The sequence below is a fragment of the Brachyistius frenatus genome, unplaced genomic scaffold, assembly GCF_029030835.1.
Source record: "Brachyistius frenatus isolate BFR_SWC_R1_liver_20210118 unplaced genomic scaffold, ASM2903083v1 Contig_33, whole genome shotgun sequence".
Taxonomy (NCBI): domain Eukaryota; kingdom Metazoa; phylum Chordata; class Actinopteri; family Embiotocidae; genus Brachyistius; species Brachyistius frenatus.
Window position 1 is genome coordinate 95,001 of NW_027210632.1, and position 24,386 is coordinate 119,386.

The 24,386-nt window shown below is 45.4% G+C and overlaps 4 protein-coding genes across 11 annotated transcripts in view; 1 reads left to right on the forward strand and 3 right to left on the reverse strand.

The window, feature by feature from the left end:
- The window catches only part of ahcyl2b (adenosylhomocysteinase like 2b), a 40,780-nt gene extending 34,096 nt beyond the window's left edge, over positions 1 to 6,684 (reverse strand). The window contains exon 1 of one of the 2 annotated variants that reach the window (XM_069700206.1): positions 6,278 to 6,684. In XM_069700206.1, the coding sequence (XP_069556307.1) occupies positions 6,278 to 6,613 (336 nt within the window). In that variant the 5' untranslated portion in view covers positions 6,614 to 6,684. The remainder of the gene's footprint in view (positions 1 to 6,277) is intronic. The other variant, XM_069700207.1, reaches the window with a different exon arrangement.
- A 729-nt stretch (positions 6,685 to 7,413) lies between these two features.
- On the reverse strand, positions 7,414 to 13,903 carry tmem209 (transmembrane protein 209). Of its 5 annotated transcripts, none has more exons than XM_069700224.1 (15): positions 13,856 to 13,903; positions 13,420 to 13,580; positions 13,238 to 13,296; positions 12,862 to 12,993; positions 12,506 to 12,735; positions 12,199 to 12,403; positions 11,796 to 11,971; positions 11,581 to 11,652; positions 11,363 to 11,459; positions 10,518 to 10,643; positions 10,176 to 10,273; positions 9,752 to 9,866; positions 9,427 to 9,524; positions 8,591 to 8,664; positions 7,414 to 8,366 (listed from the first exon to the last, which is right to left on the reverse strand). In XM_069700224.1, exons 2-15 carry the CDS (start codon positions 13,557 to 13,559, stop codon positions 8,312 to 8,314), a joined length of 1,677 nt encoding a protein of 558 aa, XP_069556325.1. In that variant the 5' UTR covers positions 13,560 to 13,580; positions 13,856 to 13,903; the 3' UTR covers positions 7,414 to 8,311. The 5 variants fall into 5 exon arrangements, with proteins under 5 accessions (XP_069556325.1, XP_069556326.1, XP_069556327.1 ...); XM_069700225.1 differs by having other exon boundaries at positions 13,420 to 13,607; positions 13,856 to 13,894; XM_069700226.1 differs by lacking the exon at positions 13,856 to 13,903 and having other exon boundaries at positions 13,238 to 13,291; positions 13,420 to 13,508.
- Positions 13,904 to 14,485: 582 nt separating this feature from the next.
- Positions 14,486 to 21,283, reverse strand: prdm4 (PR domain containing 4). 3 transcript variants are annotated; one of them, XM_069700220.1, is made up of 12 exons: positions 21,172 to 21,283; positions 20,805 to 20,871; positions 20,481 to 20,596; positions 19,624 to 19,812; positions 18,726 to 19,496; positions 18,255 to 18,404; positions 17,903 to 18,021; positions 17,740 to 17,825; positions 17,426 to 17,553; positions 16,319 to 16,882; positions 15,645 to 15,813; positions 14,486 to 15,497 (listed from the first exon to the last, which is right to left on the reverse strand). In XM_069700220.1, exons 3-12 carry the CDS (start codon positions 20,593 to 20,595, stop codon positions 15,128 to 15,130), a joined length of 2,661 nt encoding a protein of 886 aa, XP_069556321.1. In that variant the 5' UTR covers position 20,596; positions 20,805 to 20,871; positions 21,172 to 21,283; the 3' UTR covers positions 14,486 to 15,127. The 3 variants fall into 3 exon arrangements, with proteins under 3 accessions (XP_069556321.1, XP_069556320.1, XP_069556322.1); XM_069700219.1 differs by having other exon boundaries at positions 20,481 to 20,631; XM_069700221.1 differs by lacking the exon at positions 21,172 to 21,283 and having other exon boundaries at positions 20,805 to 20,926.
- Positions 21,284 to 21,862: 579 nt separating this feature from the next.
- LOC138621866 (achaete-scute homolog 4-like) lies at positions 21,863 to 23,290 on the forward strand. Its single transcript, XM_069700190.1, has 2 exons — positions 21,863 to 22,061; positions 22,169 to 23,290. The coding sequence occupies exon 2, from the start codon at positions 22,169 to 22,171 to the stop codon at positions 22,712 to 22,714; it is 546 nt and encodes a 181-aa protein (XP_069556291.1). The 5' UTR covers positions 21,863 to 22,061; the 3' UTR covers positions 22,715 to 23,290.
- The last annotated feature ends 1,096 nt before the right edge of the window (positions 23,291 to 24,386 follow it).

Here is a 24,386-nt window from a genome sequence, read left to right on the forward strand (position 1 = left end):
GGTGCTGAACCGATATTACGATCCGATTGCTGGCACCTCGCTTTAAAATCAATTGCATGTGACGTTTCCCACTTTTAGCCAGCTTTTAAACGACGTGTTTTTGCATACTCTTATAGATGTACTTGTACGTTGACGGTGCATCAGACGGGTAGTGAGGCGTCTCGAGGCGGACGACGCGACCGCAGCAAATTTTCGTTCATCCGGTCGGGCAGCCACACGGCGGAGCGGCCGCCAGGACGACCCCGTCCGGACGAGGATGAAGCGATCGCTGTGCGGCGAACCCGGGGTGAGAGAAACTGTAACTGGTGTAAAGCCCCGACAGTCCATTTCCTGAACGGATGAACGTGGTTTGGAAGGTGTGACCTCGCGCACGTCTTCGCCGACGCGGCTGCTGAGATTTACCCACGGGAGGAAGCAGAAAGAGCACCCGCACCAAACAGGAACACGAAGAGACTGTGAGAAAGCCAAGACGGGCGCTCAAAAACAAAACAATAAAAAAAACAACTGAGGAACTGAGTGGCGTCCCGGGGTGTGTGTGTGTGTGTGTGTGTGTGTAGTTTGTAACTCAAAGCCACCGCTATCGGGTTTATTTTAAGTAGTCGGCTGAGCCACTATGTGGGAAGCGTTGTTGAGCGGGTTGACATGAGGCAAACAAGGGTGAGCGGGAACCAGGGAGGGTACGAAGCGTCGGCTGTAAAGTGCCGTGACACGGTAATTTGAGAAGGAAGAGATCGAGAGCACCGGAGAAAGATCAGATAAACCGGGGTTTCACTCGCAGGTCATAAAAAAAAAATTAAAAAAAATTTTTTTTTTTAAAAAGAGTGATAAACCTCGGCTAAGTGCACCGAGGGCAAAGCTGGCCAAATACACTCTCTCTCCCCCACGAGCGGCGGAGGCAGCGAAGACATGCCAAATTACACGACAGCGCGCGCTCGGTTCTTATAAGCACTTATTTTGAGATGCTTTACTTCTTCCGCTGCCCGTTGGGAGTTGCGCAGGGTTGCACCCGTGCAGCTCTCCAGGTCCTTTTAAATCTTGCGCGACTATTTTCCTACCGACGATCATCGATCAGTCGTTGACATCGAAGGCATGTACTCGGACTTTGGAGGGGGGGGGGGGGGGGCCTTCAATCCGCTAACCACCGCCGTTCCTCATGACGGCTCTGATGAGGGCCGCAGTATCGTCAGCAAACACGTCACGCGCAGGCCCGGCCCCGGGACGCTCGTCCCCGGCCCAGCATTTGGGTTTTCTCCTCCTCAGCTCTCTTCTGACCGGGGGGGGGGGGGGGGGGGGGGGGGGGGGGGGCAGGAACTCTGTCATTTAAGCGAGCCTTCAACGCGGCCCCTCTCCAGATCTCTGTCGAGTTCTCGTCCCTCCCGTGGCGGCGCGGCCCGTCCGTCACCCCTCCCGCTTCCCCGGCCGGCTCCAAAGCCCGCCACTTCAAAACTATGTTCGCTTCTCTCTCTTCGAGAAGAAAGGCACGCTTCAAGATTTTAAATGCGGCGGCAGATATGTTGCACTTTGTGCTCTCGGCCCGTGGGCCTGTATTTAAAAAAAAAAAAAGAAAAAAATAGGGGGTGTCGTCTGTAATTCGTCCAGGTGAGCAATCCTCGCTCGCGCACGTGGGCATTTTGTGAACATGCGTTTCTTTCCTGCGGTAAGTTGAACAAACGCGATTCAGCCCCGCCAGTCTTTCAGTGCATCCGGACGATGCGAATCGGGAGATGTGTCGGTCCGTCTCGGGGCAAAGTCAGCGCAGCGCACGGCGATCCGCGATGCAGTCGACGACTAAACCCTCCCGTGATCCCCGCGAGGCGTCGGTTGGATTATGACAATCTGACAGCCGCACGAGAGCGAAGCAGTCAGTTTTGCTTTCGAGGTCAGCATCAACGGGGGGAAAAAAAAAAAAAAGAGGTGGAGGACTTGGCGAAGACTGGATTTGTAACCAATGCTCCTTTTCTCTCTCTTTTATTTTATTTTTTTTAATTTTAGGGGCTTTCTTAAACCTATCACCGTCAACACAGCAAAAGGATATGCGCTCGTGTTTGTACATCCTAAAAAAAACAACTACTCTCCGTATGTAATTGATTTACTGCTCGACACAGCATGGTTTAGTGTACACTCCCCGTGTCATGGGTTTGTTTAAAACCATCTATTCCTCTTACACCTCTACGACGTTTCTTTAAAAAGGTAGAAACCGCAAAAAGACACGAGTGTTGCACTGTAGAGCCGGTAAGCACACCATTTATAAAAATTTAAAAAAAAAACCTAATATGTTGAGATGGGAAAAAAAACAAAAAAAACATGGAAGTACATCTTCGTAGTTGCTCTGTCAAAAAACAAAGTGTTGATCACAATGAGAACAAAGTCACACAAGGGCATGTGCTGCAAGAGAGGACTTAATTTGTTTTTCTCAAAATCCGTTTGTTGAAGACACCAAAAAAAAAAAAAAAAAAAAAAAGAAGCGTTAGGATATGACAACATTTTAATCTCAATGAAAGAAGACAAGCGTCCCCTGGAGAGGAGCATGCGATTACCAATACGCGACGTGCGCACTCGCAGACCAGCTCAATCGCCGGGTTGACTCACAAATAAAATGGCAGAGGGGGAAGGAAAATGACATAATCTCCTTTGTAGCCAAAGACAGTCACGGTGAGATGAAGGTGCTCTTTGAGCTTGAATGCCGATGACAATACTGAGAAACCACAAAGCACAGAGAAACAAAATGAGTTTGAACTAACTACATGCCGACGCCTTTTATTTGCTTTATTCCGCTTTTTCTTTAACTTTAATGTCCAATGGGTTCAACAGGCAGTACTGGCCTAACTCCTAATTCACCGCGTTGACGCCACTACATAATAAAGCAGTGAGCGTTGCATCGACCACGAAGCATTAGACTGGACAAATTAGGGCCTTGTAGTACAGCCTGCACGAGCAGACACAAAAACGACAGATATCCTCGGCTGATTACAGCCTTTCTGAATACATAACGTCGTCTTAAAAAAAAAAAAGGAAAAAAAAAAAAAAATGGACAGTTCTCTTCCTGAGCGGAGCAGCCGGAGGTCAGTGTAAGCCTGTTAACCAGTAAGCACTACCAGGAACACCAGCTTAGTGGATGACATAACGGTACATCAGAGAGGGGTGACCTAACTCGCCCGCTGTTCTGTGGTCGTTCAAAAATACCGCGCCTGTTTTCCCCGAAACACCTGTAAGGAGGCGCGGCGATTACCAAAGGACGTTTGGCCGGCGGGAAATCATTTCAGCGAGTGCGACGACGGCTCACAAGGAGGAAGTGCTCGTGTTTGGTCGGCGTGCGCGACGGGTGAATCATCTACTTCAAATAATAAACGAGGAGGGACAATAAAGCGGGTGTCTCTCGTGGTCCGGTACGCAACTGGAAAGACGCTCGCCACAAAAGCTCCAAACGGTGACGGCGGCAGGCAGCTAAGTCCGCCTCCCGCGGAGCTCCTTCCCTTTCACTTCCCAGCTGGAGTTGTCTCCGCGGGCTTCACCGGGAGACGGGGGACATTCGAGCGGAGCTACGCGGACTGCCGTCAAACTCATCTCGGGCCTCGAAAAAAGCTTACATCTGGGCTCACCTACAACAGAGAGCTGACCTTTTGTGGCAACATGATAAAGGCAAGGATTAAAAGGCCGCCAGTCATCCAGTCACTCAGCCAGTCAACACGGCTGCCTGCCTGCCTGCCTGCATCATCAGCTCCAGTGGCCTTTACTGCGCTGGGCGAACGCAACTCAGCAGATGCTCAAGGCCAGGCTGTGGTCGTGTATATCTATATTGCAGGAGTGCCATAAGATACCTCCTGATCTAAAAAAAAAATATATATATATATATATATAGACAGCCGGCAAACATCTGTCCGTGTGGATGGTGGATCAGACAAATGCAGTTACAATGGGATATTTAAATTAACATAATGGGCAGATTTCTGTACCGACGTATTTAGAGTGTCTATTACTTAAAGCTTACTGGACCTCTCTGTAACATATGAATACAAAAAAAAAAAAATAATGAAATACAGCGATGGCCCCCGTTAGATTAAATGACCCCTGCAGAGCAGTTTCTCTTTACATTACGATCTCTTTCAAATGAAACGGGCAGCACAAGCTTTTGTTCGCAAAGAATATCCAATACAGCAAATTAAATGCTTGGATAAAAAGGATAAAAGCATGACGTAGTGATCACTTTAATGATTAGATATAAGCAGAGGGGCTGCGCTGGGCTTCAGCTGAAATATCAATACAAAGCACCTGGAGCTTCACTGCCACGGCTGAAAACTACAACCACAACTTTATGAGCAACTTGGGACACAACTTCAAGGAGAATGTTTCCAACTATGTTTTGGTTTTTTTCCACGTTATTTTAAGACACACTTGATATTTCTAGTCGAAAGGTTACAGCATTTTAGAAACTCTAAAACTCTGTACCCTGGTCCTGTATGTGAACTTGGTCTCCACAATGATCCAGATGTGGCTGACGTTGTCCGGCGCGTCTGGCTCCGAGATGCCCCCCACGTGCGGTTCACCCTTCTGGCCAAGTGTTCCCGACTGCTGGTTGACTTCCATTCTGCCCGCTTGCTTTTAACAAATCTTGCTGTAAACCTCAACTCTTCCCTCAAGGCTCTCCTTCCCCGGTTTTTCTTCGGGGATTGTCTAACGGGACGGGATCATTGTCTCGTCGTCGCAGCGGGCGTGGGTGGTGACTGTCCCCGTCCCCCCACCCGTCCCCCGTCCCCGGGTTTCCCTCTACTCTTGAGGCTTTCTGAAGCCGACAATCGCCCAACCAAAAGAAGTTTGGAGTGCAAACACACGCAAGTAGGATTTTAGGATTAATGTCACAGGTGTGGCAAAAACTGACCAACGCAAACACTTCCGCCCAAATCAAAACCAGAATTGTCTGCATTTTGACAGTGAATCAGTCGCACCACATCGAGAACCAATTCCTCAATCTGACCACCACTCATAAAGCCCACTGCAGTCATCACAGGCAATATATTAATGTCTGCTGTTAATCATAAATCTGATGAGGAAAAAATAAACAAGGCTGGCAGCTTCTTTAATAGTTTCCTTATCAAAAAAAAAAAAAAAAAAAAAAAACTGCTCTTTCCTTGAAAATTACCCCCTCCTGATACCCGCTTCCGTCCCAACCGAGACTTTGTAAGAAGAAGAAGAAGAAAGAAAAAGATGCATTTGGTGCAACAACCACAGCCGAGGAAGTTTAGGATCCTTTTTTTTTTTTTTTGTGCCAAGAAATAGACGTGAAAAGTCAGACCGACCTCTGACTTTAACCTACAAGGGCAGGAACTCCCTTCGCTGAAGTATCACCTCTGGGTGCTGCTCTACGAGGTGACAGCAGTCAGAGCACACGCTTTAAACCCGACTAACATTACCAACATTAATAGTATAGTATATTCGGCCAGCTGTGAATATCTTTCACAGATCAAGCAAAAGTTGATCTGAACTACCCGGTTGAAGGGAGTCTGTCCCAGGGGGGGGGGGACACCTATCAAAAATGTGTCCTCTACTTTACTGGTGTTTAAATGACCAAACTCGTTCAACAAGCTCTTACTGAAAACAACCACACTGTGCTGCAACAGGGTACCACGTGTCGTTTAAAAACTGGAAGTTACCAAATTGTAATTTTTTTTTGTGTGTGTATTGCTGATCAAACAAAAACAAAAAAAAAGATGAACTATTTGTAAGTAAAGAAGCCAGGGCAGAAAGTTGAGCATCCATTTAACTCACCCGACTACGTGTCTTGTTATTGTGCTCTTTATTTCGTGTACGTTGTTTTGTTACGTGTGACATTAGTTTGGTTTTTTTAAATTTATTAAAAAAAAAAAAAAAGGAGAATAACAATACTTTCCTACTTAAAATACTCAATCTCAGCAAAACTTGCGAGAACAGTTTCTCCTCTCACCCACCTCCTGGGGGTTCATGTCCGAAGGACTGAACGTAAATGTCAGCTTATATGAAACGAGTGAACATATTTAAAAAAATAAAAATAAAAAAATAAAAAAATAAAAAGGTCTGCAGCCCTTATTACGCCATCGACCGTGATATTAGCACGGGAGGTCGTAATTAAAAGACGAAATCAGCTTTGGGACCAGCTAGCCTTGTTAGCATCGTCACACAATGCCAGCTTTTCCCAGCGAGGTCCCCGCGGTGCTCCAAAAAAAATAACAGCGAGGAGATACCGCGGCACCGACGGGGGGAGAGAGGAGGGGGTGGAGGGAGGGAAGATGCGGGTCCCGCTCACCTTTTTCATCCGCGGAGCCTCGGCGACGGTACCGTCGCGGTTGACGAAAGCGTCCCCGCCGTTCTGCTGCGGGTCCGAGCGCTTCATAGCCGACGCCTGGGGCATCTTAGCGGGGTTCGGGGTGAGCGAGCCCAGGCTGCCGTCCCCGGCTTTAGCGCAGGGCTCCGCGGCGGGGGACGTAGCGGCGGAGGACCCGGCCTCGTGCGGGTCGTTTCTGGTGAGGCTCTTGCCCTCCGACGTCGGTGTCATCGGAGATCCGGCCGCCAAGTCTTTGGCGGTGGGGACGTCTTTGAGTTCGACCTCTGCCATTTTCGCTGCCACAACCTGGACTGACATCGCTGCAGTTTCTCAAAGTCCTTTTTTTTTTTTTTTTTTTTTTTCCAGCAGATATCGAGGCGAGCGGATGTGAGCGGAGGAGAAACTAGTCGCCGAGTGCATTGTGGTCCTTGTAGTTCTGTTAAGTAGCTCCAACTGTTTCCCTATTGGACAACTCTCACACCAGCGATAAGCACATTACTTACAAATATTACGTCAGTGACCATAAAGAAAAACAATGATACCATGAATATGATTTTTTTTATATATATATATATATATATATATAGCTTAATAGCGGTCCTGCTCAACAGTTTTGACTACATTTCCCAACATGAAAAGCTGCACTGTTCAATACTTTGTGGGAAATGCAGTTTGTAATTAAAAGAGGACACTAAACTACAAAACAAACACGATGTGTGCCGGATTATGCTCTGTTCATAGAGCAACTATGTTTAAAATGGTACATGTTCTGATTAACTGAATTATATCCTTCATTTTCCATCCGACACATACAAATTTTGAAAGTATGATGCACCAAACTCACATTATGAAGGGTATTCCTAATAGTCCTCCATATATATATATATTGACACACATTTATTTTAATATTTGAAATTGGGAATCGGTATGGTTGTCCAGCCAGAAGTCAGCCGCTGGACGTGACCGGACAACACTTTGCATCACATTTCTGTGCTCATGAGGTTTGAGCATCAGGAGCAAATGGGTACAAGTATAAGGTCAAACTGTAAAAAGTGAACTACACTGCCACCGAGTGGATGCCTACAATAGACCCAAAAAAAACAAAAAAAACCAAGCACTTCAGTTGGAAGACAATGAGAAAACTCAAGCTGTTTCTCATCAATCTCGTCAATATGTCAATTTAATTCCCACGTCATGTAACATTTGAAAAAAAAAAAAAAAAACGGCTGTATTGAAAACAAGCAAACATGCCGAGTGTTTGAAATATTACCAATGGCAGACTGGAGAAGTCAAGGTAAATGGCATTCAGTGCTCTTTAGTAAAACAAAACAAAAACTATACTGACAAGACAGACCTTGGTGACTCAGGCTTTTCATTTGTTCTCCATCACATATTACTCATCACGTTGCCACTGCAGCACATAGTTATGTGTGGCATTATAACCGAGTAATGTGGAAAAATCAGCACCTACTGAATCTTATATCTGTATTGCTGTAATTTGTAATTCAGGCACATGCCAGGAGTATCCCTATGATTGCAGAAATTCATGTATACAACAGAACAGAGGGGGGGGGGGGACCATCAAACTAGCATCAAAAGGTTGCAGATGCTGAATAAACACATGTTGAGTCCACACATACTGTATTTACATTCAAGCTGCTGGGTCTGAGCCCTTTGCCATCCACCAGATAAATCTGAGGTATCTTATTTACAAGGCTGTCATCCTGGTACATTCTCAAAATTGAAAATCAAAAGAAACCAAATAAGGTTTAAAAAATACAGCTCTTCAATGCATTACAAGCACGCTGTGGTGTAGCAGAAATACGTTCCTAAAATGTCAATGACAATGCAGCATGTTGTCAATTTGTACAATAAAAGTGAAAAAATGTCCAAAAAATATGCATCTATTGTCATTTGAAAGTGAAGCGCTTTTTTCCGATGTGCCACTGAGAGAACAGTTCTTAAGATGAAGCTGTATTCCAACCGGAGTGGCCTCGGTTTGTTGCTTTTGATGCATCAGTTTTCAAAGATCCACAGGATGTTCACACCAGAGAGGCCCAGATTTACTCTCCTGAACAAAATATGGAGAAAAAAAAACAAATTATCATACAGAAGATAAGCAAGGTCAAACTAAAATCACTTTGAATCCACATGCTAACTGGACCTTGGCGTGTGACCTTTTTGCTGGAAATGAGTCAATACTTCATAAAACTTTAATGGCTACAGTCATATCAAAGATGAATTTGAGCTCCCCCCGCCCCCTTTTGATATGATTTTAATGGCGTCAGTACTCACCCCAGCATCCCTGACTCCTTGGTCTTAATGACATAGAGGAACATGAGGACTGTGTGGAACAGGTTGTTCCGGCCCTGTGATAGAAATCAAATCAAGATTCAAGTCATTGCAGTGAGATTGTTACCAACGAGCAAAACCTCCTGAGCTGTTATTGAAAAAGATGCCTGTTCTGATGCAGGCATAGCTGTTTCATACGAGGGGCTGCTGGTATGAGGAAGGCCCCCTTATACAAAGTTCGATCCAACTGATCCCTCAGAGATCAAAATATTAGGTGGGTCCTGGGGTTTTGAACAAGCAATTCTATGGGCAAACAAAAAAAAACTACAATTCTGAGGTGACCCAATGGCCAAGTGGTTAGGGCGCATACAATACGAGCCGTGTTCTCTGAGCAGAAAGTCCTCGGTTGAGATCCTGGCCCAGTGACCGCATGTCATTTTCCTCCTCTGATCCTCCAAAAATGCTGCCTCTCCCTCATAATAAAGGCATAATTCACAAAAATGGAGCTTTAAAAGAAACTACAGTTCTTTCACCGCAATGTACACAATCACAAAATTGATTATAAAAAGCAGGAAATCAAATTTATTTGTCCAATGTTTGTCCAATGCAAATTAATGTACAGATGCACTGATAAATAATATAACTTCGGAAATGTCCAACACGAGGGAGTTTCTAAAAATGATTTGATCTTATGTTTGATTTAGTAATCCCTGTAAATAACATTACTTAGATGGTGGATTTTCAGTCAGCAGCAGCACAAACTTTATATTTGAGCCAGAAAAAGAAATCAAATATATCTGAAAAAATAAAAAGTGAGAACACTGTGTTTTTGCCATCACCTTGGGAAGACTGTAGATGTGTCCTTGATACATGAGCTGGTAGTGAGGAGGAGTGGTGCTGCTTTGATGGATGCAGAAAAGGTTCTCCTTAGTAACATCTATAAGAGTTTAAAAAAAAAAAAGAAAAAGCGACACAACAACTGTAACACCACAAAAAAGTGAAGAGTGAGTGAGTGAGTGAGTGAGTGAGTGTGTGTGTGTGTGTGTGTGTGTGTGTGTGTGTGTGTGTGTGTGTGTGTGTGTGTGTGTGTGTGTGTGTGTGTGTGTGTGTGTGTGTGTGTGTGTGTGTGTGTGTGTGTGTGTGTGCGTATGTGTGCGTACTTACCAGGTTTGTCTGGGGTGTGGCTGAAGTGCTGTGAAGTGAAAGTCTTCCCATCTGGGTACTTTGGGTGCGGGGGCAGCCTGGTGTCCAAGTATGTGCAAAACACATGCATGAGGATCTGAAGGCGGAGACAAAGACAGGGACCTGTCTATTTGGACTATTCTGCTATTACAGTGGCTGATGATCTCACACTGACGAGGAGACTGTTACTGTAACGCGATTGCACCACAGACTCTGCAGTAAAAGACTCGGAGAAGGTTGTGGTCAGTTTTACCAAAAGAGTAACACCAGAAAAATAGGAGCCTGTCTCTGAGAGTGAGTGTGTGTGTGTGTGTGTGTGTGTGTGTGTGTGTGTGTGTGTGTGTGTGTGTGTGTGTGTGTGTGTGTGTGTGTGTGTGTGTGTGTGTGTGTGTGTGTGTGGACTCACAGCACAGTCAGTAGGGAGGTCTGTATCCCACTTCCTATTCTTCACATCACCACCGCTATTCCATCGAAAGGAGCTCATGCAGCCGCTGTGAGCCAGTTCTGACAGGACAGAATAATTAACACACACACACACACACACACACACACACACACACACACACACACACACACACACACACACACACAAATATCAGATCAATGTTCCTCTACTTCTATAAATAATTAAAACTTTATTTTTCATTAATGGAAGCATGTGCAATCAATGAATTTGACTTCCTTTCCGTTGTACCCTCACACTCACAGTAGCTCAGCTAATTTCAGGCACAATCCAATCAGAACCTACCCTTTATCCGGTCCACTAGATATTCCTGGTTGGGTGTGATGTCCAAGTATTGGACAATAGAGTTCATGGTGGGGATTGAGGAAGCTTTCATCACTGCTGCCTGTTTCAGACTGCTTATGCTGGCCTCTGGTGGAGGACATAGGGAAGGTATGATTACATGATATGAGGCTGTAACTAAAAATTATTTTCATTATAGATGAATCTCATGATTATTTTTTCGACTGAAAGAACTGGAAAATATCCAAAAAGCTGAAATCAGAGAATCTGAGCATTTTTACATGGTAAAAACAGAAATGACTCAAAAAGACGAATGAATGATCAAAATCATTTGCGAGTAATCTTCTGTCAAAGAACTAACTGATTGCTCGACCGATCGTTGCAGCTCCGTCCTGATATTCTGAAATCTGCTTTCATGCTGTACACTGTGGTGATCTGCTGTGTTCATTTTTAGCTTTAGTTTGAAAAAAATCCAAAGAACTAGCTCCACCGTTGTGGCAAGAAAATATTTTACATAGCTTTTAATGTTAATTTAGACTTTCAGGTGCTTTCGGTCATTCATTTTTGCCCAAAAGAACATATCAAAACCTATAGCATACTGTAGTATCCACAAGTTTCAGTTGTCATAGTGAACAACAAGATGTTTTACTGAACTTACTGAAAAGTTTTAACATGTACAGTTTTCATTTGATAGTAGTTAAATAAGTGGATGATACTGTACTATACAGCATGTGTTAGAAATGTGATATTTTTTGTAAGTAATAAGTTGGTATCTATTTCCTTCTTCGGTCATGTTTGACCACCCTTTCTAACCCTGCAAGCAGTTTGAGTCTGTGTAACCCGTTTACCTCCTATCTGGAGCTCAGGGCAGCCCATCCTCCGGAGCTGGCTGTTCACGGAGTCTGTCTCTTTGACCAAAGGGACCAAGATGGTGTCACTGATCCACTGCAGCCACAAATAAAGTACTTTCTTAGACATGTGGACTTCCACGTAGGACTTGAGAACTTCTATAGGCAATATAGGATAAAGCTAATTAAACATGTGTATAATCCAGTGAACTGCTCACATTTCTGAGCTTGGCTGTCCAGCTGTCGATGCGGTCCACCACAGGACGGCTGGTTGTGATTCTGGCCCACACCTACGTATCAGGAAGGGAAAGAAGCACGTTTTCAAAACACAAATTTACAGTCATAATACTTCCCAAAATAGTAAATCTGTCCATAGATGTAGTGAAGACTTTTGTCATGCAACAAATAGCCCTCCTTAAGGAAATATACAGACCTCCTCTGCAGCCTGTTTGGAACCAAGGTCCGTCTCATCTTTGTGGGCAGATGGCGCCTGAGAGCGGCAGGCGGGCTGGTAGAGGAACTTCCTCAGGCTCTGGGCGTAGTCTCCCACTGAACGGTTGTAGTTCCAAAATGTGGGACTGTGGCTCGGAGACACGGACTCTGGACTGCCTACAGAGGAAATTCAAGATATCAGAAAGGGTTATATTCTACAATACCTTACATCGACATGTCAAAAAAGTTACTCAGACCAAGATGGCAATTCCTTAAAGAACTGGTGACAATATTTAGACTCTCTGATCTACAGCCTCCTGTCTCCTTGGTGTACCATCGACTCTGCGTAAAGCAAGCTAGTTCCCGTTTTATTCATATTCGAATAATTCCTAAAAGCTACTGACCGAGCTGGCTGCGGTGACTCCTCTCCTCCTCCGTGCGCAGGAACCTCTCCAGACTTTTCAGATCCTGCATGTAGTCCTCCTTGCTCCCGGGGGAGTTAAACACTGAAGGAGACGTGCGATATCGGGCCCTCAAGCTGGAGCCCTCCGCAGACCCAATGCTGTTCGGATAGGGAGACGAGCCAGAGGAAGGACTGTAGTTCAACACCTGAAACGGAGACAAACACGGTGGACACATTACGGAGTTATGAACATGTACGTATCATCCCCCCCCCCTGTAACAATTACATTACGGTTTCTAAAGCCATACCTTTCCAAACGCCACTGAGGGGGAAAAGGGGCCTCCTGGGCTGCTTGGGGTGGATGGGTTGCTGAGAGGAGGGCTGTACCCGGGCACGCAGCTGGGGGAGAACTTGGGGCTGCTGGTGGCCGGCCGAGAGGGGCTGAAGCTCAGCACGCTCTGGCCCTGCAGTGGAGACGACTGGGCTGGAGCGGGGGTTTCTTTCTTTTCTGGCTTTTGGGGCGGAGAGGCCTGAATACCTGTAAAAGGAGGAGATAACAACCCAGCCCCATGCTCTCATTTAAGGACAGTGGTTTACGTTGGCACTATTTTACTTGCTGCCAAGTGTCTCCGATAGAACGAGGATCGGACAAAAGAAGCCTCACTTGTGTTTCTTAGACCGAGAAGGTGATGCTGCTCAGGGGGTACGGCAATGGTGGACGGAGCCATGGTGTATTTGAAATACTTCCAGAAGTCAAAAAGAGCATTGAGGCTAAAGAGAGAGGCCAGCACCAGCTCTGTGAAAGAAGACGGAAACGAGAACACGCAGTCATGAAGCCAAACTCTCGATTTCAGACGTTCACTCCCAGCAGGTCATCATTTTCTGTTGTTTATCGAGTAAGATCAATCTGAAAAGTACCTCAACTCTCAGTGTGTTAGAATGTACTCTGAATTAACCCTGAACAGACCGACTGAAAACACAGCTCAAGACTCTTTCATTGAATCCTACACAGTGCCCGCTGAGCGGTGTTGGGATCTCACCGATGTACCAGATGGGCCAGTAGGTGATGTTGTAATATCGGCTCAGCAATTTCCCTGACCTTCCAGAAAAGGACACCAAAAAAGAAAGAAAGAAAGAAAGAAAGACACAAAATAAAAACTTGCGCTGCTCACAGGGAAGCTGCCAAGACACCGGTGCTTTTACACCGACTGCTGTTGCTTACATTTCCGTGTAGATCATGCCAGCCAGGGACACGTTAAGGACAGCCCAGGCCAGGACCACTTGTCGAGCCTGCTCCTCCCTCCTCATCCTCAGCGCCCTGTCTATCATGCTGGGCATCCCCTCCTTCGGTGGGGTGAACATGGTGGAATCACACCGATCACACTGACACAAAGAGCAGAGATCAGCACCCTGAGACGACGACGACGACGACAACAACAACAACAACAAAACAAAACAAGCATGAAGTGTGCCGGCTAGCTGCACGGTTAGCTAAAGTTAGCCGCACACTAAACCACGACGGCGGCGCAAAAGTTCGGTTTCGGTTTATATTTCATTTTACGACGTAAAACAACAACAACCTATTATCCGAGGAGAGATACAACCAAAACAAACAAAAAATGTGAATAATACTCGAAGGAAATTAATGAAATTCATACCACGCTGAAGTAAACGACAACCGCGGCGCTGCATAATTTGTATTTCAACCGGAAGTGACGCAAAGTGTGTTTCCGGTTCAGGCTTGCGCTGCCGCGGTGCCGTTGAGCAAGTCTGTCTGCAGATAGAAACATAAAGTAGAAGTAACACGTTGCACCCGTTATTTTTCTTGGACTATTCTTACGTTATCACCGACACTTGTAATAATCTGTGAACAAAAAGCACAAACTTTCTTTTTGTTCATTTTCTTGAAATAATATTTGAGACTTCAATATAACGCTGCGTGAGTTCATTTCTTTGATGATCATGGTTTACTTTTTATCATAAGAGATAACAAGAAGTTGGATATTCATAGGCCTATTGAGGACAGCATGTTGTTGTTGTTGTTGTTGTTTTTTTCATCCAAATGGTTTTACATATACGAGATGATGTGTTTAATGTAAAGCAGATATGTCAGCTGTGATCGCTGGTCCACAAATATTACATGATGAACTCGCGGTTGTGTGCCTCAAACCAACCAGTCAAAGTTGCATCACGCATCCATGCCTGTCCAGACTCGTGTAATAGATGTAGTGAGCGTCAAATCAATATAGACGCAAATATTCCAACATGTCAATCGACGAACAACATAATACAGCCGTAAATGTAAATTTATTAAAATATGCAACCGGTAGGATGGAGCTAAACCATTATTTCAACATTTAGTCAACACTCGCACAATACGGGGTTAATATCACATTAATGTCCAGATTCCTTTGTATAAAAGGCTCACTTTCATTCGCACAGAAAACTTAAATAAAAAGAAGACAACATCCCGTGCTTAATAAATTAAAAAAAAAAAATGTGCATACACATGTAATCATGACTACAATGCAAGAACATGGGAGTCAGGAATTTTAATATACATTATAGTGCAACTAACAATGCATATCAGCCATGTTATTGAGCAAGGGGAGGAAGTATCATCATGAAAAAAAAAAACAGTAAATCATAGCTTATATGAACCCCTACAACCAATAATGTTACAAAGGCCTGAGTCAATGAAAAGAGAGTAGCTTTACAGAAACAGTCAAATCTTTTTAAAGTTGGCTTCTAATATGACAAAGATTATTTTAGCAGCTCTGATAAGCCTGTGAGAAAACTAAAATGTAAAATCGTATCGATTACAAAAGATGTTAGTTATATTTCGACAAAGTAATATTTGGCAAATATGAGAGGTAAACATCGGTATCGTAGCGAAGTAAATAAATTAATCTCAAAGAGGCACAGTGTTGTCAATGAGGGGGTGACAGGGACTTCTCAGAGTTGTAACCTCCGACATCCAAACCACAGTCTTCATTACTAGCCGAGTCAGCGAGCGTCTCTTCTCTTCTTTTCCCCCCTCCGTCATCCTCGTCCTCTTCCTCCTCCTCCTCCTCCTCCTCGTCGTCGTCGTCGACATCCTGCTCCTTGCGGGACGCCCTCTCCGTCTTGGGCCCCTTGCATATCTTGAGGTGGCGCGTGAGGTGGTATTTGGTGAGGAAGGCTTTGTGGCACTTCTCGCAGACGAAGTCCCTGCGGCCCTCGTGAGAGTTCATGTGCTTCTTCAGGTGGTTGGTCTTGAGGAAGTGTTTGTTGCACTTCGGGCACTGGATGCGGCGTTCGCTGCGGCGGCGCGGTAATCGAGCGGTGGTGGAGGAAAAGAGGGACAGGGAGAGAACACTGTTAAAGCGCAACACGTCCACGTGCTGATCAAAATCAGTCGGGCCAAATCAGTCGGCCGGCTTTTCCAACGAGACGATCGATACATACTGCGTGTGAGAGAACATGTGCTGCTTCAGGTCGTGTTTCCTGATGAATGCCCGGTCGCAGAGGTCACACTTGAGCTTCTCTGCGCCCGTGTGGATGAGCATATGTGACGCCACGTGGGATTTCTGGGTGAACGACTTCTCGCAAACCGTGCACCTGTAGTTCTTCTGACCTGGTTAGAAGGAGAAAGAAGAGCCAAGTCACGTGTACGTGTTTGGGGTATTTAAGAGCGACACGGAAACATATCGGAGCGGCATTTTTGTCCGTGCAGTTGAAAATGCTTGACTGCAGTTCCACATTTTGAGAGATGCTTATTCAGGTGGGGTTTTTTTTTTTGTCACTATCTGATATCTGTGCTTTAAATATGAAGCTACAGCTAGCCCCTTGTTAGCTTAGCTTACTTCATATTTACCAGATATGAGGGTATCGCACTTCTCATCTCAAGTCTATGCCAGAAAGCAAATCAATGTATTTCCACAATATCAAGTTATTCCTTTAAGTCCTTTTAAGAAAGAAAAAAATAAATAAAAAATAAAAAAAACTTTTGTCACCGAGGATGACTTTTAATATGTGAATGTATATGTGGTTTGTTGGAACACACAGAAAGAGCTGGTGGGTTGTACTGACGGCTGAACAGACAGAATCGCCGTTTCCATTTCACGTCTCCCTGTGCGTACCTGTGTGGATCTTGAGGTGCATCCTGAGGTTGCTGGGATCGCTGAAGGCCTTGCTGCAGTACTCACACTTGTGAGGTTTCATCCCGACGTGCCCCATGAAGTGCACATTGAGCTTCGTGGATGTGATGAACGCTCGAGAACACATGCTGCACTTGAATTTCTTCTCCCGCACATGGCCCTGACCTCTTGCCCTGGAGCTGATGCCGTTAGAGTTCCTATTACTGCTGCCGTTGTCATTGTTGGTTTGTCCTGCAGCGTGGTTGTGACAGGGCCACGGGGAAGAGGAAGAGCTCGAGGTTCCGTTGGTCAGCTTCTCTTCCTGGTGGGTGTGCTGCTGTGGCTGCTGCTCTTGTTGCTGCTGCGGTGGAGGTGGTGGTGGTGGTGGTGGTTGTTGTTGTTGTTGTTGCTGCTGAGAGTGGTCCTGCTGCGGCGGGCTGTGGCTGTGTTGAGGCTGATTATGGCTGTGGTTACTGTTATGGCTGCTGAGATGAGACTTGAGCTCAGAGAAGGACGAGCACTCTTTGCCGCACTGGCAGATCTGGCCCTCCGGCACCTGAGGAACACCTGTGAGCGTAACGAGATGGTAGAGTGGGCAACGTTGATTAGTAAACAACTACTTCTTTCTGTGTCCTGGCTGACATCGGAGCTGAAATACTGCGACAGCAAGTGTAGCTTGTTTTAAATACCTGAAGGCCACACACCACTGTTTTTGGGATGTTAACATTTTTTGTTGTTATTTATCACACATGGGTTAGGTATTATTTGCATTCTTTTTTAAATATCAGGCAGCTGGTTACTGCAGTACTCTAGAAACTATCCTCAACCATTAGAAAAAAGTTGATTACTTTCTCGCTTTTGGCACGGTGTTGTTTTTGACATAACATGCATGTCTTTTTTTTTTGTCTTTTTTTTTTTTTTATCACTTGAAGGCTCCATCATGTGCCTGGCATATTCTTTTCAAATAAAAGAGCTCAGTTGGAAACACAAGCTTTTCATTGGTTCATTTTTGGCTGTGGTATCAAAATTGGTATTGAAAATTGCAGATTGAAGGTTGTATCAGTACCAAAATTTTGGTGTCGTAACAATTCGAATCCACGCTAATCTCACCCATCAGCCTGCAGTAGTCTCTGCTGTAGTAGAAGAGGAGCTCCTGGTCCGGGTGGATCTCTGTGGTTGTGCAGAAGAACAGTTTACCGCTGGCAGGGTACGCCACCAGATTCTGCTCTTCACGGCTCCTAAACACACAAACACACAAAATGTAACGTAACATTGCATTTTATAGCAACGTGTTATTTTCATTTTATGAGCACAGGTCACCCTGATTTAAACGTACTGTTTCGATTTTCATTTTCATTTTCATTGCCCCAACTGCTGGTGGTTGAGCTGCATCGTGGGTAATGAAGTCAGCACGTTTGTCATACCTTGCCTTGCGGACAAACATCATCCAGTTGCATTCGTTCTCGTCTGTTGTCACAATGTAGAACTCCAGCACGTTGTTGTGGTACATCTGTGACAGAGAACATAGCTTATCATCCGTTGTTATATTCATCCCGAGGGTGACAACTACGGTCCAACAGCACAAACCTTCCATAACTGAGGTGTGTCCTTCTCCGGCCAATCAGAGAGATCCACATTGCTACAGTGCTGGCCCACCATCGGTCCAAAGCAGGTCCTTGGAGGAATGACGTCCCGGGCAAAAACTCCTAAGAGGATATGAATGACCACATTTACCCAAAATAATCTCTCCCTGGATCAGTCGGTTGAGTTGCCCTCCCGACTTGGAAGCGAGTGGACACTGTAGGTGCCACCTTTTGGTTTGTTTTTGTTTATAGAAATAAAGACTGTATTTTGGAACCGATACCCGAGTCTGTGAGCCTGCATTTGGGTCCCGGTAAAACACCACCACCTAACAGTTTAAGGGTGTTTATTTTCTTACCAAGTGGTTCGTCGGCCACTGAGATGCGCAGGCAGAGTGGGCGTGGCAGAGAGAGGCGAGCCCGACTTTGGATGGGTGCATCAGGGATGAAAGTGACAGGACCGTGCTCTGGACAGTCTGAGGTATATGAGCGCTCACACAGTGTGCACCCTAGAACCAAATCAAAAGACTAAAAGTTAGCACAGGTTAGAGCCGTTTGAGACACTTGCATGAACTAAATGTAAACAATTTTCAGTTGCGCACCATCTTGATACATTAAAACCGACATTTATAAACACGTTAATTCTCATGACAAAGTTTGTTCATATTCTACAACTTCTTAATAAAATGGTACATATTTGTTTTACAACAGTACTATCCTGGTCTTTAGAGATTTCTGTGATTAACCTTTCTCATTTAAAAAAAAAAAAAAAAAAAAAAGCCGATTTTAAAATATTATTTCTGTACACAAGAACTAAATGACAAACTCACAGATGGTGTAGGCAGGTACCATGTTCTCCTTGTTGGAAGTAGAGTCCTCCAGCTGCAGGGTGGAGTTGACTAGAACCAGGTTGTTTTCTGGCCCCAGAGACACCTCCGCAGTGATGGGGGACACGTTAACCGCCTCCAGCCCCATCCCAGAGTGTCCGTGCAGGGTCACAGGCTCCAGCTGACTCTGGCTGGCCATGGAGCCAGTGAGAACCACGCTCACCACGCCCGAGTTCAGCTCCCCGTTCGTGTGAAGCTGCTCCCCAAGTCCTCCTGCTCCTCCTGCCCCGGAGTTTCCCACTCGCCCCCCCATGTGATCTGGTTCCATTACCACTGGTAGTTCGAGCCCAGTGGGCCCGTGGAGGGGCATTACCCCGCCAGAAGAGTCCACCCCCGTCAGGCCCTCGTGAGGCTGAGGCTGCCGTCCCCCGCCGAGCTGCTGCTGAGTGTCGGACACCGTCACCACCCCGACTCCATCCATGGTCCCCAGTTCCTCTCCCATCCGGTCCGGGGACATGGGGCTGCTGACGCGTGATTCCATGGCCAACCCTGTGGAGTCCAGCTCATGGGCACCAGTCTGGTGGAGGTCTCCCTGGCCGCTCACCTGCCTGGAGTCCATGGGCACCAGGCCCTGTTCCAGTGGGCCCCCAGGGCCACTGTAGGGATCCAGACCTGAGGGGTTGTTGCTGGAAACAGACAGGGTCCCATCCATGTTAAGGCTGCTGGGATGAATGTACTGAGGTGGTGGACGGTCTGCCAGGTAGGACAGAATGCCTGTAGAGCAAAGATTAGAGGAAGCATGAATCAACTGTGCAATTTAATTGCAGAATTCGCACCAAAACAACCCAGATGAATGTCAACAGAGACTATTTGTTTACCTCACAAACAAACATGGACCCACCTGGCAGTATGTGTCGGAAGTAACTGCTCTCCAGGTGGGGGTATGGAGGAGGCGGCAGGGAGTAATTCCTTTCTGGCAGGCCGCACATGACCCCTCTGTCACTCAGCGGACCCATAGGGAGCATCAGAGACAGGGCAGAGGGGAGGGAACCAAGGGAGGGGCCCAGACTGGGGATGGCCACTGGCATACCTAAACCACAAAAGCCATGAACAGGTAAACAAGCGCAGGAGCCTGAGACTACGACATATAATCACATACAGGAGAGAATATGAGATGCTAGTAAAAAAAAAAAAATTTTTTAAAAAAGGATGGCCCTTCTGAATGTAGACTTGGTTTGGGAACATTTCTCCTTCACTGCAGTCAGTTGCGATTTAAATATTTGTGATTTAGTTTTGGTGGTCATGCTTTAAAATTAAAAAAAACAATTCAATCTTAATTCAAGTTATATTAAATAACTTTGAATTCAAGTTTGGCAGTAATCCGTGTCGAGTTCTGTTATGAGGTTTACACCAGCTAATTTAAAATGTATTTTGTGAGACTTCTCAGGTTCACTGTCCAGGTAAAACACGACATTTGTAACGGCGTAACTCGTGATCTCTCAAAAGTAACCCTCTTAACGCGGGAATGGAAACACAACCCATTTTGAACGCCCCTCTTAAATAGATCGTCAAACCGAGTTACTTTCCATCAGTCTTGCGGTCAAGGATCCAAATTTCTTTCGGTACATCAAACCCGTTGTGACTTCCGACAGCTGGATTGCAGACGAGTCCACGCATGTCACTCTGACACCAGTCGGTGTGCATCGTATCTCTACATACAACCTGCAAGAGTCCCCCCCCCCCCCCACCCCCCATTACCTGGAGCTGGGATGGGATTGTGTGTGGGCGAGGTGGGCAGACCCAGGTGGCCGGCACTCACTGAGGGCACACTGAGCTGGTCCATGCCCACAGGACTCAGGTTCATGTCGTTCATCCTGGAGAACCCACAGCACAGTCAACACGGAGCAGGCTGCACAGACACGTATATTTTTTTTTTTGGGGGGGGGGGGGGTTCAGCAGTAAAATACACGACATTGTGTGTGTGTGTGTGTGTCGACGTTTTACCAGAGGAAAAAAATATATTGAATATTCAACATTTAAAACGCACGTGACGAAGTCCAACGTGAGCCGTGTCCATCGTACCTGAGTTCAACAGCTGATGTCCGGCGTGGACCGCGTACAGCTGGACGGCGCTACCGCATGTCTCACCCTGTGAAATAAAGAGACCTGCTGTCAAGAGGAGCTCGAAACCACCGGCGGTGACTCTTGTGCAACTCTCAGGTGAAACGGCGAATAAAAACGGAGAACTTATTGTTTTGTTGTTGGTTTTTTTTTTGGGGGGGGGGGGGGGGGAACTAAAGCGGCTGGTTCGTAACGAGTTAGCCGGAAAGGCTAAACATCAACACTTCTGTCCCGGTGCTAACGTTAGCATTGCTAACGCACGTCTCCATAAACTGTGAAAATAGAGCGCGCTCGCGTGTGTCGACTGGATAAGGGTCCGGCTCGATACCTTGACACGACCGGAGGTGCTGCCTCGTTGCAGAAGTACTGTCGATTTGAAGAGGAAGACGCCATAAAAACAACCGTGTGCCGACACAATACCTCCCTGCGCGGGGCCATGACAGCGCGCGCGCATGCGCTTTAGCGAGTCGACTTGGAGGAGTGTTTGGCTGATTTCAGGTCGGAGGGAGGAAGGGAAGGAAGGAAGGAAAGAGGGAGAGAGGGAGAGGGAGAGAGGGAAGGAGAGGGAGACAGAAAGAAAGAAAGAAAGAAAGAAAGAAAGAAAGAAAGAAAGAAAGAAAGAAAGAAAGAAAGAAAGAAAGAAAGAAAGGAAAAGATTCGCCATTAGTTCTTAGTGGTTATAAAGCGCATCATAAACACCTAAACTGACATTTGGATATTTCATGTCGTAAAACACTTAATTGGGCTTAATAAGTTTCCCTATAAATAATACAAATAGCCTTTATTAGAAGTGATGAAGTCAGTTATGAACTTTCATAAATGGGCGTGAAACAAAACAATTTTCCAATTTCCAATTTGCCAATAACTTCCCAGTGTCAACGGAAGAAAACGTTATGTAAACAGGTTTATCTTGATGAGAAAGCAACATGGCTGCATCTCCGCCCCGGATCACACACACACACACACACACACACACACACACACACACACACACACACACACACACACACACACACACACACACACACACACACACACACACACACACACACACACCCTGTCTACAACCTCAAAACCCCAATAAGCAAGTTGTCACTGACACTGATGATCTGATCGTGGACAGTCGAGCGTTAAAAGATCACTGTGGTGGAAAGAGGAGCGATTGAAAAGGAAACTTCACGCAAGCACACGAGATGATCGTGCGGAGACTTTGACAAGGTAAGTTGGAAAATATTGTAGGGAATTTGGCGTCTGATCATGCATCATTTTTCTGCATTTTAACTGTTCGATATAAAATTGTCAAATGTGTCTCTTCTTTTTAAAAGATGTCTTATCCTAGTAAGGAGCTGATGGAGCATATTCCATTTGTCCCTCCGCTGACTCTGCACGGCATCTCCATGGACAACGGCGGGGTGCACTTTAAAGAAGTGCTTCGCCTCGGACTGCCGTTCCACCTCGACGCTGCATGCCTTGACGCCGTGCACGGCCAGAGGTTCCCCTGCAGACGATTGCCCTATTTCCCCTTCCACGGACCCATCGGCGTGTGCGATTATTCCTTCGAGCCTGCGTTTATCCGCAAAAGGAACGAAAGGGAACGGCACCGGGTGCGCTGCGTAAACGAGGGTTACGCGCGACTCAGAGAGCATCTGCCGCAGGAGTTTGAGGATAAACGGCTCAGCAAAGTGGAGACCCTACGCGCGGCTATTGACTATATCAAACACCTGCAGGGTTTGCTGGACTTAAATGTCTCCACGATGGAGATGCCGCTTGGGGACGCGCGCAACCGTGAGCCGCTGCTCCAGATGACGGAGTGCAACAGTGATGGAGAATCCAAAACCAGCCTCAGCGACAGTGGGGAGATTGTTTATTAGCTCTGGCTCTGTCTCTGTCTCTCTTTCAGACTTGCTGTAGCCTATATATTTCTAAAGTGCAACAAAAGACAAAGTTAATGCAAAAAAAGAAGAAAGAAAAAACGGTGAAAGACGACCTTGTGTTTTTACAGAAAAGATGTGCAACGAATAAAAACTACTGTATAAAATTCACTGTAATAAGTAATGTTATTGTCACTGTCTGCTTTTATTCCAAAGAGTCTACACATAGGAAGTTAGGACAAACACCCATATTCAAATGGTTATTACGTGCAAAAATAACTATTTTCTTCTGGACTTTTGTGAACAGTTACAAAATAATCTAACTTCTTTCATTAAGTTATTCGAACTTAATGAAAACTTTGATTATTTTGCCATTCTAACGTTTTTTGTTGTTGTAATGTTAAAGTCGCTGTGCTTTCTGCAAATACATTGTTCTGTGTGAACTGTGAAACACTGATTGACTGAAAGTGAAGGATTGACTGAACAGTTTTTGCTACATGATACTCTGATCATGGCACTGATTAATATGACAGGAGAGTCCTGGCCCGCTGTGCAAGTGAAATTAAAATAAAAAGTTTGGGGAACAAGTGAGAAGTTGATTGCATATGAAAAGGAGGATTTAGAATTCAAGCCGTAATTTGAAAGCTCTCGTATTATCATATACTTCCGTGACCTGATTATCACTATTTCAAATTAAGTTGCTCCCTTTCAAAGATCTAAATTAACTAACAGAAGAAAGTCCACACAACTAAGAGAGGTTTTGTATTTTGGAATTAAATGGATTTCCATTCTCTGCCCTCTTTAAAAAAAAAAAAAAAAAAAACCTTGCAAGCAAACCAGTGATGATGCATTCTCAAAACCAAGTTGAATAGAAATAATTTAAAAAAAAACATTAGTTTGTTTTACCCCTTTATAGTGGAAAAATCCTCAGATTCAGAGGCCTTTGCGCAACCGACACTGAATGATTGCGTTTATACACGGAACCTTTTTAACGCACGCGATGTTGTCCTGTGGCAGTAGCGTCAGAAAACCTACTGCAATCAGTGAGTGCCACCTTTTTCACAGTGCTTTTTGACTTGTCATTCAGGAGAATGTCTGTCCTGTCTGAAACTAAAACTCTTCAGTCTTGTTTTAGTTGTGGACATTTGAAGTGAACCTTACATTGGAGTAATACAGTTTTTACCTGGCTGCTCTTCAAAGACCACCTACTTGCTGAATTATCAGGGTTCTCAGGAAGTTTTGCTCTCCTAATAGCTTCAGGAATGTATTTATCAGGGAGCCCTCAGCCTTATAAGAGGAAACTCCAGAGTCACATCGTCTCGATTTGCGTGCTTATGCTTCCCACCTCCGGTGATCCGGCATGGAAACGGCTCTTTTCTGATCTTCAGTAATACTGAAAATAAAAATAAAAAAATAAAACATGATATTACATACAAGTAAAGTGAGTTTGTAAGGACCAGCAGAGTGCAGTTCAAGTGAACCGTGATGATATGGAAGAATGGCATTGATGGGCACGAAGGCATGACAAGCTCTTGATAAAAGGTGTTTGGCAGTGCAGTATGTGAATTAGACCCAATAATTAGCCAAGTGCTGGTACCCTGGGCTTGATGGTTCAGTGGCATCCTGAAGATAGAGAACATGAAGCTACTTAAATGAAAGCCTCTGCCATAAT

Coding starts and splice junctions, on each gene's coding strand:
- tmem209 (XM_069700224.1), bottom strand. CDS start 13,559: ATGTTCACCCCACCGAAGGAGGGGATGCCCAGCATGATAGACAGGGCG. Junction 11,972..12,198: donor GAGTCACCGCAGCCAGCTCG/GTCAGTAGCTTT, acceptor TTTCCTCTGTAG/GCAGTCCAGAGTCCGTGTCT. Junction 10,644..11,362: donor CCCTGAGCTCCAGATAGGAG/GTAAACGGGTTA, acceptor GTCCTCCACCAG/AGGCCAGCATAAGCAGTCTG.
- prdm4 (XM_069700220.1), bottom strand. CDS start 20,595: ATGAACGACATGAACCTGAGTCCTGTGGGCATGGACCAGCTCAGTGTG. Junction 17,554..17,739: donor ATGTTTGTCCGCAAGGCAAG/GTATGACAAACG, acceptor TTGTGTGTTTAG/GAGCCGTGAAGAGCAGAATC. Junction 15,498..15,644: donor CACATGTTCTCTCACACGCA/GTATGTATCGAT, acceptor GCGCCGCCGCAG/CGAACGCCGCATCCAGTGCC.
- LOC138621866 (XM_069700190.1), top strand. CDS start 22,169: ATGTCTTATCCTAGTAAGGAGCTGATGGAGCATATTCCATTTGTCCCT.